The sequence below is a fragment of the Elaeis guineensis genome, chromosome 4 (assembly GCF_000442705.2).
Source record: "Elaeis guineensis isolate ETL-2024a chromosome 4, EG11, whole genome shotgun sequence".
Lineage (NCBI taxonomy): Eukaryota > Viridiplantae > Streptophyta > Magnoliopsida > Arecales > Arecaceae > Elaeis > Elaeis guineensis.
The window spans coordinates 31,718,955-31,733,652 of NC_025996.2; the positions used below are offsets into that span (position 1 = coordinate 31,718,955).

Here is a 14,698-nt window from a genome sequence, read left to right on the forward strand (position 1 = left end):
CGTGATGACTTGCGCCAAAGAGCTGCCAGTACCATTACCTCCAGCTGTTTCAAGCCTTTTTTTTTTTTTTTTTTTTTTTTAAAGCCACCCGTGGCGTTTCTCGGACCACTTGCCTGTCGCCCGATCGAGACGATCATCACTGAATGGAGCTTCTGTTTGGGTTCTTGAACGCAGGTGTCCGCCCTGTGTAGGGAGCGGATGCACGTGATGCTGGCGGAGGAGCTCGCGGCGGCGGAAGGGAGGAGCAGTGGAGGGCGGCGGTGGCGCGGAGCTTCGGGCGGATGGACGAGCTGGCGCTGATGGCGTGCGTGTGCGGCAGCGTGGGATACCCACTGTGCCAGTGCGAGCGGTCGGGGATCGAGTCGGACATCGTGGGGTCCACCGCCGTGGTCGCCGTTGTCAGCCGCGACCGTCTCCTCGTCGCCAACTGCGGCGACTCGCGGGCGGTGCTCAGCCGCGGGGGCCGCGCCATCCCGCTTTCCTCTGATCAGAAGGTAGTGGCACTCCCCCGTAACTTCCTCCAATTTCCGTGCCCTATTTCCTCTTTGTACCAAGGGTACCGACCCCCTGGACCACGCTCCAACCATCCGCCACGTAGGGGTACGTAGGAATTGGGACGAGGTGGTTGTGTTACGTAATCAATTTTCGCTGCGGGAGACACGTGTTACTTGTTGGTGCGGCCGTTTAAACTTTAGAATTCGGGTTTAATGTGCTTTTGTTTTATTATATGCGGCTTTGGTAACGTGTGACGTTGTGTTCCTGTGATTGTGAATTGATCTGTCAGCCCGACCGGCCAGACGAGCTTGCAAGAATAGAAGCAGCGGGTGGGCGTGTTATTTACTTGAATGGTGCTCGCGTCCACGGAATACTTGCCATGTCACGGGCCATTGGTATGCTTCTATCTCCGGCTTTTCCTTTAGCAGAGATGGATAGAACTGCTGCTACAATGCTGTGCATTTGTTCACTGTGCTCTTTTGTTTGTCATGTGCTATGATATTTATGTCCCAGATGCAGTAGATATGAGTGCTGTCGAGTGATGATAATTTTATGAAACAACAGAGGTGGAAACAAAGTTGTAGCTTAAAAAGCAAGTAGGTCTTTCTTGCATTGATGTCATGGGGAGAAAGAATGGCACTGGAGAAATCAGTTTTTGGGTTATAGGGACAGATCTTCAGAAATGTCGGCAGAAAGTTATTAGATAAAGCAAACAGTTTTAGCTCGTGGGTTTATTTAGTGTATGAGAATGGAAATAGAGAGCTTATGTAGATTGTTTTTTAAAAATATTTTTTAGATATGGAGGCTGTAGTATTCTTAACTATAGAGTCCTTCTCGAGGAGTTTGACATGGTTATTAGGAGTTTTTGGCAAAAAGGTTGAGCTTATTTTGATATATATTGCAGGACATTACCTTGTGACATAGTTCATCTATTTTATTTTATTTTTTTTAAGATAGGGAGATGCATACGTGCCATAATTATCCAAGTCCAGATTCTTAGGCATGCACCTTCCAAGAATTTAACTCAGAACCTCTAGTTGGTAACATGAGGGGTGTGACCACTAGCACAAACTCTAATTCAAGTGGTATAACTCATGTAACTATGAACTTTGCCTATTTCTAAGCTAATACTTGGATTGTTATCTTTAGAAAGTTGGAGAGTGACAAAACAAATGATAAACTTAAGATACTTCAAACAAAGGTCATCACATAAAACAACATTATGAATTTTTACTTGGTGTATACTGATTTGTATAACTTGGAATCAAACATTGAAAAAAACAAAAATTGATGACTCTATGTTTGACTTGAAATTGATAAGGTGGTGGAGAAAGATATTGCATTTTACTTTTGTTAATCTGGAAGATTACTTCATCAAAGTTATCTTTTTTTATAATGGTTAAATCAGTTTTTTTAAAATATATGAGTCCATATAAGCATTGATAATTCTGGTTATCTTCATGTGTATATGCTTTATGAAGTATTTTTTTCTTTGCTAGACATAAGTTGTGCTAAATTCTTTGACCATGCAATTGTTGGAACTAAAGATACCTAAACTACTTAGCTATCTCTAATTTGTATAACTTGTTATAAATGACATGTAATGCCCTAAAGCTTTGGTCCGCAAACATGGTACTTTAGGCAATAATTTTTATGCAGTCAAATGGTTGTCAGACGTCTTAGTCATGAATATATCATAGTTATGAGTATGGATAACAATGTTAAGAGTTTGCTAGAATCTAAATGTAGGATGAGGTTTTCTTATAAGGAAGAGAATAATTACCACCCACCTCCATCAATGCCATGAAAGCCCAATTAAATGGTGTATCCCTGCAACCATTTGCTACATTAATTAACAAGGAAACTAAGAACCTTCTTCTATTGTGGAGCAATAGATTGGCTTTAGCTTCAAGAAACTGAGCTGGAAAGCACGGATACTTAAATTACTTATGTCCGTATGGGATGCGTATTAGATGCCAATACTTGTTAATTAGTAATATAATACATGTTGGATAGTTAATTAAGTATTCTTTCTTTTTGAAATTATAAGAAGGGCTTTTAATACTTTCTTATATGCTTGAGAATTGAGATACTTTCTTGATACCTTTAGGGCCTGTTCTTTGGTGGATAAATATCATGAGAAAGTTGGTTATTTTTTCATTAACCAACTTACCTATGTTCTTATGCTTCTCTATGTTGCTAAGTTATTTTTTGATTGACAACATTTATCCATGAAATTGGTGGAAAGACTTTCCCACCCTAGAGGTGAGTAAATTATTTTCTCATCAACTAGTAAAATAACCTTTTTATTTTCTTCCTAAGATACCCCTAACCCTCTCATAATAATATAATACTCTAATAATATATAATAATATATAATATGATATCTATTATATAACATAATATGATATATTATACATAATAATATTTATGTAAGAAAAGCTGTTATGGAAAATATGGATAGTTTTTAGCAACTTATCCAAAAAAGTAGTATTGTAAAAGAACATGGATAACAGATTTTATAGCCATTTTCTAATGCATAAAAGATCTTGGATAAATTATTTTCTATCTAAATGTTGCCTGAAAAACACTTAATCGGGAAGGTAAGATTCTCGAATAAATTTTTTACCCCCCATAAAATGAGTCGTTAGAAAGGAGGCGGGGGGGGATTTCTTTCGTACTTTCATTAATTTTGGATGCATGTTGATCTTTGAGTGGTGAATGGTCAAGTATGAGTTTCTTACGTCAATATTGCTATCTAGAGTATGGTTAATAGTCTCTAAATTTGATTATGGACTAATTTGTCCCTACTGATAAGAGACTATGCTTTATCGTTATTTTTTACATGTATAAAAAAATATATTTATTTAGTTAATGTTATATCCTAGTTGCATCCATTTTTTCAAAATTTATTGTATTAGCCTATTTGTATTTTGCAATGTTCCTTTTTTCTTTTTTGCTTTTCGAATCCATGTAATATATATACCAACTAGGACAGGTTTAATAAACTCCTTGCAAATAAAGGTGCAAAAGGGATAAGATCTCCTTAAGCAACATGGTAGCTTATTCATAGGGATCATGAGATAGGATAGCTCTTACATAATAAATTTATTTGTAGGAAAAGTGTGCAAGATTTAGGTTTGAATTCAGTACTTATCCAACTTTGAGACTGTATGCCTTGATCTTTTTTTTGTGGACCCTTTAAACTCCTTAAAGATGCACATGAAGCCCTTAGTGCATACTCCTTGAAGTTTTCTGATGGCTCTTCTTAAAGCCACCGGGTTGAGGCCTATTCTTGTCAAGGTCTATTCCTTCACTGCATGTCTTTATTGTACCATCTTCTTTGAGAATCGTGACTTCATTACTAATGTTGATACTATCAATACCATCTACATCCTCGAGGTCATCTCTTGGTCTTTATTTCTAAAGCTTATGCAACCTTGGGGCTAAGTAAGGAGAGAAAGATGAGTACTTGTGTAATCTCTCCTATCTCGAAGCAAAACCAATGCTGAGGCCCTTTCCCAAGGTTATGTTTGTTGAGCAAAGATCATAGTTACTAGGATAGAAGCATGATGAGCTTACCTTTGACAAAAGGGCCTCTCATCATGATTACTAGAGAGGGGCTAAGCAGCCGAGGGTGAGCATATATGCAACTCCTTCCATTTCCAAACCAAGCGTATGTGAAGATCCTTTGCCAAGATTGTGCTTGTTAAGCAACAATCATGGTTACTGGTGTCGGAGCACGATGACCTTGCCTTCAATAAAAGAGCCTCCATCATGGTTGCTCAAAAGCTCAAGTGAGGTAAGCTTTATTGATGAAGATTACAGTATGTTTGATGGAGTACTTTGATCTCAATTTTGGGTCCATGATAAATTGAGCTTGCTAGGAAACAATGCTGTCAAAGCTTGAGGGCGAAAATTCGAGATGCAACCCAAAATGGTTGATAAAGATGAAGTTGCTAGGATCTTCTACTATCATCAGAAGCAATGTTAGCTGCATCGTTGTTTTGAATGCTAAAGGATGTAATGTTCTTGCAAGATGATATCGAGGCGTCATTTCTTTTATGCATATGTTGAAATGCAAATGATAGTGGAAGTTTTTTATCAGCATTGATTGACAAAATTTTTGTATATTTAAACAAGATAATGGAAGGTTTTATCAACATTGATTGACAAAATTTTTGTATATTTATACAATTAGTATGAACATTTTTGATTGGTATTATTTTCGTTGCTTTAAACCTCCATATGTTGGACACCTTACATATCATTTGGTTGATACAATTTCCAATATGATGATGGTGGCAAAGGTCTAGCTATTGGCATGAATGATGAAATTTAATGTCGTAGTAAAGTCTCGCGGAAAGATTTCTTGGTTGTGTGATGCCATGAACTTCCACCCTATATTTCCAAATGGAGAATCAATAGTATTAAAGGATTAGGTGGATGTAAATGAAGCAACACTTGACATGGTTGCCAATTTTGGAAATAAATGCATGAAGCACCATGAAAAATAGAGCAGGAGATGATGAAATATACACTGAATGGAGGCATAAAAAGTATAGAAGAAACCTAGGACGTAAGGAAAACTTGGTTGAAGGAAAAAACAAAAATGAATTGATTTACAACCCTTGTGTCTAGGATAACACTTGTTAGGTGGAAATGTGCCTGTATGGAGTCAATGACATTATTGTGTTACATGTGGCTCCATTAACTAATATCATATTTCTGGTGATTACATTGTCAATCCAATTTTTTGTTTTTTGATTCATTAGACTTTTGATCAAGATTTTTGTCGACACTCTTTGGCACTTCAATTCAAGACTATAAATCTCGTGGGAATGTGGTGTCCCGATTTCTCCACGGAAGAGGATGCCTCGCATCCCGCCCCATCTTGAGGTTGTCTTGGTTGGTGACTGAACCATCCTTCCATCACTGAGGGGGAGAGAGGAGGGGACATCCTTCCATCATTGAATCATCAATTGCTCGCTTTGAGATCTATGTGGACATATGAATGATAGAGTTTTGAGCGCTTTGAGACCTGTGTGGTTGGTGATTGAACAATGAATAAGGGTCCTTTTATGGTGAAAGATATCCCAATTTTGCATATCAGAAAGGGAAAAAAAGGCACATGATTTTTTGTTTTCCTCATGACTGGCTCATGTCCCATCTATTGGGAAAAAAATAGAAGAAGAAAGGAGACCTACAAACCGAGCCCCTCCCCCCAACCTCTAGCATCATTAGAAAAAAAGAAAGGCCGAATTGACTTTCCTTTCCTTTTTCCTTCGAAATCCCAATCGGACGGTCGTGTTGGTGTGTGACCCGGCCAGGCTAGTGGGATTATTGAGACAGGGGATGGAAGTAGGTTTCAAGGTTCTCTATTCTTCCGTGTGCCGTTGTCATAATGTGATCATTATTATATGCCAACTTCTGATATTTTTACATGAAATTTACAAGTATAAGATAAAATTTTATAAATAAAGCATAATTGACCTTTCATTTTATGGATAACTTCCATATATTTTTTAACACATAATATGAGCTGAAGACATGTTCTTTGTTAGATTTCACAAAGATTCCTATGTCGGATTTTACATGACAACTTGATAGTTGATACTATGTTATGCACTTGAAAACATTGGTTGCTAGTAAAAAAGTCATTTCTTATGTCTTTTCCAGTAATAAGGGGCTCTATATTTAAAATTGCTTTCACGATTGGCATTTAGGGGCTTAGGTGTGGCAATAGGTCAAGGAACGCTTGTTTTGGGAATGGATCAATGATTAACTTGCAAAACCAATGAGGTTTGCAAATTATGAGCCCTACATAAGACACTAATAATCTTGATTCGACAATATGGAGACTTCCTACAAGCCCATGAAATTCTTGTATGTTATGGTGTTGATGTATGAACACATGGAATATATGATACAAACTTTTGACATTATTGAAAAAATGACATGGTAGTGCAATATATGATATCTAGCACATTAAAAAAAATGGAAAAGTAATAATGAGAAATAGGAAGTACTTGAACACAGATAACTATAAAATTGGTTAGATGTTAGGGACAATAGTGTCGCCCTAAAAGTACCATCTCTTAAGATATTTTTTAATTTTATTGTTCCATTTAATTGATGGCTCCATTCAATATTTTGTGTGGTTGGAAAATTTCTGGTCTTGAATGCATTACATAGGTACCAACATATAATAATAAGTTAGGTCGGGCTTATCCATTCTGAAGTTGTTAAAGACACTTTTTATGAAGTCTGAGGGATGGGGAATGTTGTGTTTCTAAAGGAGAACAATTCACCTTCCTCTTTTTCTTATTTTCATTTTGATCTTGATTTAGATCCATTTATATCTGGTTTGGGATGGAATGAATATGGGTAACTGCAGATTGGAAGGAAATAAATTATGGAGTCATGAGATAGCAACAACTTTAAGCAATATGAAAAATTTTGGACAAATTGTAGTCACTCATATATGGTATTGCTTATTATGTTTGGATGATCGCTTATCTAGAAGAACAAAGAAAATCTTTGTTCATGTGGATATTTGATGTCCCATGCGACATATTGTGTAACATTTTTTGTTACATAGATGGAGCAATATTTTCCAGATTTGCCAAATCATGGCCAAATTTGGTAAACAAAACCACCATCTTGATTCTTTCTTGTAACAAAACAGATACTTGCATGGGAGTAATCCTACAAGGACCACGATGACTACTCTTGTCTCCGTCATTAATTGCACTCGATATTCTTTATTAAGTCAGCATATGTGTGCGCTAGTGATGAGATGGACTATGTCAAGCTTAAAATGGGCTGCATAATCTCATGGTCATATAAGAAGTTGTATTAAGTTGGTTACCCTAAGACCCCAATATTTGGCCTTTGATATGAACCCAAGTTTATTCCAATCTACGGACCTTCATGCTTATAGTTTCTTTAAAAATTGAGCATAAGATTGTCGACACCTTTATGCTATAAGTTGTTGGAGTAAAAAAATAGAATTATGACGTAAGGTCAAGGGTTCGAGGCTCAAATTTAATGTGGTGGGGAGGATATGAGGACCAAATGAGATATCATGAAATTATCTTCCTTTTTTTCTTTAGAGAAAGATGCATATGATTGGAAACCAAAAGGGTGAAATGACTGAACCATAGATTTAGGAGATGTGATTAATTTTTTATAATATTATTATCTATTGAAAAATGCTATAAGGACCAAAAATTTTGCCAAAAAATTTTTCTTTGCATTGATGGCATGCCATATTGCACAAGAGTTTTGGTGCTTTATACCATAATACCTTGTGAACAGCATCATCCTCATGAATCATACTTTTTGTTTTAAAAAGATGGGCTGCTTGATTTTCTAAGCAGCTGCTTTAGGTGGATCAAGTGCCTTATCTGTTGGGCAGCCCAAATGGGTGTCTATCACTAGACCTGTGCTTGTACATGTGTTCGTGCGTCAAGCGAGAATGTGAAGCCTCGAGCAAGGCCTAAGTGCTTCCGGTGTTTCGGGTCAAATTGAAATGAGTTGTTTATTCGTAACTCCAAACATAATTGGTTATCTTATAAATTTGATCAATTTTCGTTGCCTTGACCCTAAATATGCAGAGTACAAAAAGATTGAGGGGAGAAGAAAGAGGAATGGCAATTAGTGCTTGGCAGTTGGCATTACATTGCTCAGTGGAATGGTGGTTGTGGTGCTTGATAGTTGGCAACTTTATTATGTGGTAGTTTCATTTCTTTTGATTAATGTTCCCCCTAATATTTATCTTTTTTTTGTCTTTTTTTGGCGGGGAGTGATGAGGTTTGGTTATTATGGGCGGGCTGGCACCAATGATGATGGTCGTGGCTGCTTATGGAGCTACCACTAGTAGCAATAGTCGTTGTTGGTGGTGTTAGGCAGCTACGAGTACCTATTGTAGGAGCTTTTATGGCTGGGTGCCTACTTAGTGCATGGTGCTAGGACACTCATTTCATGCCTTTTGTTTTTTAAAAGAAATAACAACACCAATCTCTTCATGCCATGTGGCATGCCATACATACGAGAAAAGTTTTGGTAATAGGGCTAAACCTCATAGCCTTAATCTCCCATGCAAATGATATATTTTGATCATTAACTCATTAGGGACATGTGTGTGTGTGCGTGTACATATATACATGTATATATATCATGTATTTGTACACAACTGAAGAAATGCCATCCTATAGGAACCCAGATGTCCTTGATGACATCAATCTTACCCAATATTAAACATTTAGGGAATGTGCATGTGTGTAGACACTCACACATGCTACACATATATATACATCTATATGTAGAGGAGAGGGATTTCAGTGCTGCTTATATGAAAAACCTGGTTCTAAATTCAACATGATATTAACAATTTCAATTTCAATCATTTTGACCTCAGTAAAGTTGCTTAATCATGACCTAGAGGTCATAGGTTCAAAACACGAATATAACCTCCTTTCATGTGCTGGATACATCTAACCCTATGCAGACTCCGCAATAGTAGGAGCACTATGCATTGGGTTGCCCCTTTTTTATAACATCCTATTGAAATACTATGAACAATTTGTCATCAAACTAAAGAATGTCATCAAGTTTTGTGATAACCATTAAGTCAATATAGTTTGTCCTTCCATTTACCTTTCAGTAATATTAACTAGCATAAGCCAAAAAAAGAATCATAGGAGTATTGGGAACCAAAATCTCATTTCAATTGAAAGGTATTTATGAAATTAGTGGACTACAGGACCTACTAAGCAATTCTGTTGTTTAAAAGGGGGGACTTGGAATTGATTTAAGAAATCAAATGGATATGGACTTATGGCACGGACAGGTCATGAGTTTTCATTTTATTTTTATTCATCTATTCAAATCTGGCTAGTTCCTATAGTTACACACAGTTCCACTCATCATTTTTTTTACATGGTTAGTGGAGCTGTGCTCTTCGTCTACGGTAATGGGGAAGGGTGACCAGGAAGTGGGCTTTCTCCTTTCTACTATTATTTGGTAGAGATATTTGTCAACAATTGTTCCTGGTGAGTATGTGAAGTTTGGAGTTGAACTTGGGTTTTAAGATGTGGATGGGCTCTAACTCCACCTAATTTTTCCCATCTTTGATGGTTTTTATGTTATTAGAGAAAAAAGAACTCTCACATGGATTTGGAAAGGAGGATTGTAAATGAAAGTGAATCTCTCATTTGGTTCACCTCCATGTTGGACCTTGACAACAATTCCATGCAAATCTTTTGTGTAATGAAGATTTTTAGGCAATCTAAGATTCCTTTTTATCACGGTTATGGGTTCAAATTTAGCCATTTAGGATCCAAGGGCTACAATTCTTTCCACAAATTTCTTCTCTTGAGTTAATATTTTACATGTGTCCGTATGAGGAGTTATTTGAGACCAATGAGCTCTATAATGGTGGGAAGTTTTTGATGGAAAATAATAGAGTCGTGTGGTTTTAAGAATCATAGGTATCAAGATGAAGATTCCTGATTCCTAATGGTGTTATGCGAACATTTTCTTAAATTAACCATGTATTGAAGCATTTTGCTAGGTGTATCGGTCTCCTAAGGATTTTGGTTCTGTGGCAAAATGTGGACTTCTAAAAGTCACCTAGGGTTTGGAATGGTGATGGAAAACAAAAGCATGTTAGAGTTAAGTTGAGCCGTTGTGAATATTCAAGATTTTGGTTATGTGGCAAAATGTGAACTTCTAAAAGTCACCTAGGATTTAGAGTGGTGATGGAAGGCAAAAGCATGCAGAGTTGAGCAGTATTGAATATTCAAATGGGGGATATGGTGCTATATCTTTGAACGGAAAAATTCATCACAAGGCAGCAGTCTGTCATGGTTGTGCAAATTGTGTTTTGTTTTATTGGACAAGTGCTTCTTAGGGGTATTTAGGAGGCCATGTGAGATTCTCCAAGTTAGAGCTAAATGAAATTGAGCACAAAGTCTCTTCGTGAAAATCATGGAGTTACATATCATCAATAGTCAGGAAGGTCATTGGTTGTGAACTGGAAAAAGAGTCATCTTATTAGTAAAGTTAGTCTAAAGGCTCAATCGAATTTTGTCAACCTGTTTTTAAACTTCATGGAGACCCCTTCAAAGTGTTTTATTTGAAAATGATGAAGAGATCCCAAGGTGGCTTGATGATAAAACAAGACAGATTATTGGGGTTACGCTGATTTTCTCCCTTGGTAACAGAAAATCCAATGCATATAGACAATGATAATTAGGATTTGAAATGGAGATTTAGTGCTTGGGCAACAAAAGATGTACAATCCGATGAATTAATGGAAGAGAATGGGGAAGCCTTTCTCACTCTCATGCAAGCTTGGAACAGGGGTTGATTACTGATGATAAAATATAAATAAGAGAATCTCTTCTAACATAAAATTGGTTACGAGCTCTAGTTCAACATCAATTTTTTGTACTAGGTTAGGAGATATTGTAGCTAACATCTGTATGCAGTTAGGAATTCGTTCTTTCAAAAATTTCAAGTTTGCACACAGTATAATACAAGGGCAACATTTTATGCACTCTATTCGTGTTGTACTATATAATACCCATCGAAGCTTGTGAGGCATGATCAAGGACTAGCTGCCAGAGTTTTGGCCCAATTGCATTGCAAGGGTGCATAAAAAAATTACTAATGATTTAGTTCTTACAAGTTTCCATAATAGTTAGTTGTATTCTTTGCTATTGCATCTATCACAGCCTTTGTAATAACAAAATTAATTAGGGGGATTTTCAAAATCTCAGTTTGAGTTAAGAGTCTATAGATGTCATTCTAAGTAATGAGACGTAAAAGCCAAAGGACTGCATAACCAAGAAGATTGGTCTAGAGTGTAGTGGAGAAAAGAATTTGAAGGACTAGGAAGCAAGACTAGATTCATTTGACAGCTTGTTAAATAATCTTTCCACCACATTCGAATTGTTTTGACTGGAGAGAAGGTAGAGGAGACATTGCCATTTTATCCCTGCTTTATTTCTGTCTGATTTAACTGTATCATAAGCCCTCTTTTCTCTACTTGGATGGTGGTTCCACACCCCCCTTTGGTCCCCCACAATGCGGTGTGGTTGGCATGACAGTTATCATGAATGCATTGTTGGAATCATGGCTATGACTCCTGAAGCCTGAGTAAATTGAGTAGAGTGATCCTAGAATGAGCAGTTTATGTTTTGCTAGGAGGAATGAAATCTACATATGTTATGCAAAAATTGGGTGACACCCCATGGTCTTCATCTTTTATTAAGTTCCATTTATGTTGAACGCTTATAAAACATTCAATGCAGATAATTTTTGATAAAAACTTTGCAGAGGTCCAAAATTACAGTTCTTGAGAGAATAATTTACCTAGCTGTTCAGTGAAATAAACAGTTCACTGAAGCACAATCATCAATAGTGCATGGCCTGGCTATCTTTTTATTGAAATATTCTCTCTGAATGCATAGGTATAATTTTTTAGGAATTAAAGGAGTGTGAAAAGAACCCCACGAGAAAAGTAACGTTTGTAATTAGTCATGAAGGGCTCTGGCGGCTTTTTGATGATTTTAATGGATAATTTTTTTCTTTTCTTTGAAATAAATTGTTTAAAGAATCAAACGCAATTAGAAGTACTATCTGAACTGCAGCAACGCTTGTTATTGGGTACATGCCAGTAGATGCTTTTGTTATTTTTAGGAAGGGAGGAAATTAATCCGCATAACTTATAACCTCAGAACCCACCGTCACAATACAGATAATTGGTTCATTGACTATTATTAATGTAGAAGAAAGTAAATTGTTGCATTAGCTAACCTTTGATAATCACTAGAAAGGCATGCCATATTTGAGGACTGTCCAATGATTTTTTTCTTGACCATCTCTAACTTAGAAAATGTAATTAATATAATACTATATTTAGAAAATTGCTGTAGTTCTTAAAAACAGCTTTCTATATAAGGTCCGACCAGTTGATGTATGAACCTGCCTTCATCATTTTAGAATACAAATAGCACATGTACTTGTATGCTTTCAGCTGAAGCAAATGGTTACTGTCAAAATTTCTGTAGATAAGAACCGATAATAAAAACTTTATTGTCTGCAATGGTCACAATGGATACTTTAGTTATCTTAAGAAACTTTTTAATATTTCATTTATTTTTTCTTTTGCATAGAATCTTCACATATTGTTATGTTATATGGATTCACTTAATATCTATGTCGTGGACTTTTTGGTTGGTTAGGTATTTCCAAGTACCTATGTATTCCAATTTAATTACATAGGTGTTCAAATTGCATATGAATTCAAAGTCAACAATTTTAAAAAATCTTTCCTCTGTTGTTTCTGCTGAATCTCTCTAATTTAGAGTAATTCCTTTCTGAGTCATTAGGTTGTATGCACAATAATAGTATATGCATACTCTATGCTGTGTACTTGCTAACAGCATTACATAATTTGAGCAATAGTGATGGTCTCCAAGTTTATGCTGAATGCTTATATGCAAAATGCTAGTTTCACCAAAATCAGGTTTCAGAGGAGTAGACTTTTCAGGAAAGTGCTTAAAGTAATGCTAATTGCAATCAAGTTCATCTATTTTGCATTTGATTAGCACATAAAATGTGCCTTACCTGTTTAAAGAGAACTCAAATAGAAACATGCAAACAATTTGTAATTTTAAAATCTGCTTATTAAGAAACTATTTTATTCATATTGTGTACACTTACACAGTATATTTAATTAACTTTTTTACATTTAATATGAACTGTATTTTGGGTATATTGTTATTTAAGAGAGGCTAGTGTTATCAATGGAGCTGGCTCAGTTAAATGGAAGTTTGCGTGAGGCTTGTAGGAATCAAAACCACTTAATTCTGAGAGCCCAGACCGGGTGCCTGGCTTCTAATGTCATGAATAAACCTGGCCTAGTATTTAGCTTTTCCGTAGGATGGGCCAGGTCCAGAATCAGGCTCTAGTTTGCATATCCTATTTTCTCAAGCCCATGCTGAGGCTCAAATTTTGTTACCAGCATCAATTTTTTAAGCTATGGTTGTGTGGCCCATCTGCTTGTGCGCCCAAAGCCTAGATGGTGAGCCCCTTTAAAAGCAATAATTTAATAAACTTCTTGCCTATTTTATGAATAAAATGCTTCATAAAGCTCCTTGTAGGGAATGACTTTAAATGATTAATCATCCAAAAGCCAGTAAACATATTTGGTATGTCATAAAATATATGGTGGAGAATCTCCTCGAGTTGTGCTTGATCAGTCTTCCCAGTTTAAAAGCAGCATTTTACTGTGACTTGCAAATTTTAATGCTTTGGTCCGGTAAGTAGTTGTTTATAGGCTGATCGGCTTAAATTCCAAATTACCATAGAACTGACTTATGTTTGTGACAAACTTATTTTTGAACAGGAGACAGGTACTTGAAACCTGTGGTGATATCTGAGCCAGAGGTATGCATTGTGGAGAGGACTGCTGAAGATGAGTGTCTTATCCTCGCTAGCGATGGTCTATGGGATGTCCTACCTAATGATCTAGCATGCGATGTCGCTAGACGGTGTTTGGAGGAAGCCGATCCACGTAGGCGTACAGAACATCCTAGTTCTGGGGCTGGTGGGAGTGCACCTGGTGTTCAAGAAGAGCAGCAAGCATCTGATTCACGGTGCTCTGTTGCACCTGGTGTTCAAGAAGAGCAGCAAGCATCTGATTCACGGTGCTCTGTCGCAGCATTGCTGCTAGCGAGGCTTGCACTGGGAAGAAAGAGTGCTGATAATATCAGCGTGATTGTCATTGATCTGAGAAGAGGTTAAGGATAAATGAAGGTTGGATAATGCATTCAATTGCCTATTACAACTTGAGCTGACAAAATGGAAGATTTAGAAGCGTAGATGTACAAATAATGCTGAACATTGATGCAGAAAATTATAAAGCATGCTCTTCTTCTTCTTCAAAGACTCGTGTGATAAGTATCTCTTTCACCTGTATTCTCGCTGCAAGCAAAAATTTCAGGCGGTATCCCTGATTTCTTATGGTTGCTATTAGGTTCCATTTCAGAGTTTACATTGCGCAGGGAACTTGTAATTCACAAAGTTATTTAGGAGTTCCTTGGTTGTTGATTTTGCTATGATGAATTTGTATAGAATTTAATGTTAAACTTTCTGCAAAAATTGACAGGTCATGAAACCTCAAGCTGAG

The 14,698-nt window shown here is 36.7% G+C and overlaps 1 protein-coding gene across 1 annotated transcript; it reads left to right on the forward strand.

Annotated features, from left to right (window-relative positions):
• The first annotated feature begins 219 nt into the window (after positions 1–219).
• Positions 220–14,698, forward strand: LOC140857432 (protein phosphatase 2C 3-like). The gene is made up of 3 exons (XM_073256233.1): positions 220–494; positions 785–890; positions 13,916–14,698. Exons 1-3 carry the CDS (start codon positions 282–284, stop codon positions 14,311–14,313), a joined length of 717 nt encoding a protein of 238 aa, XP_073112334.1. The 5' UTR covers positions 220–281; the 3' UTR covers positions 14,314–14,698.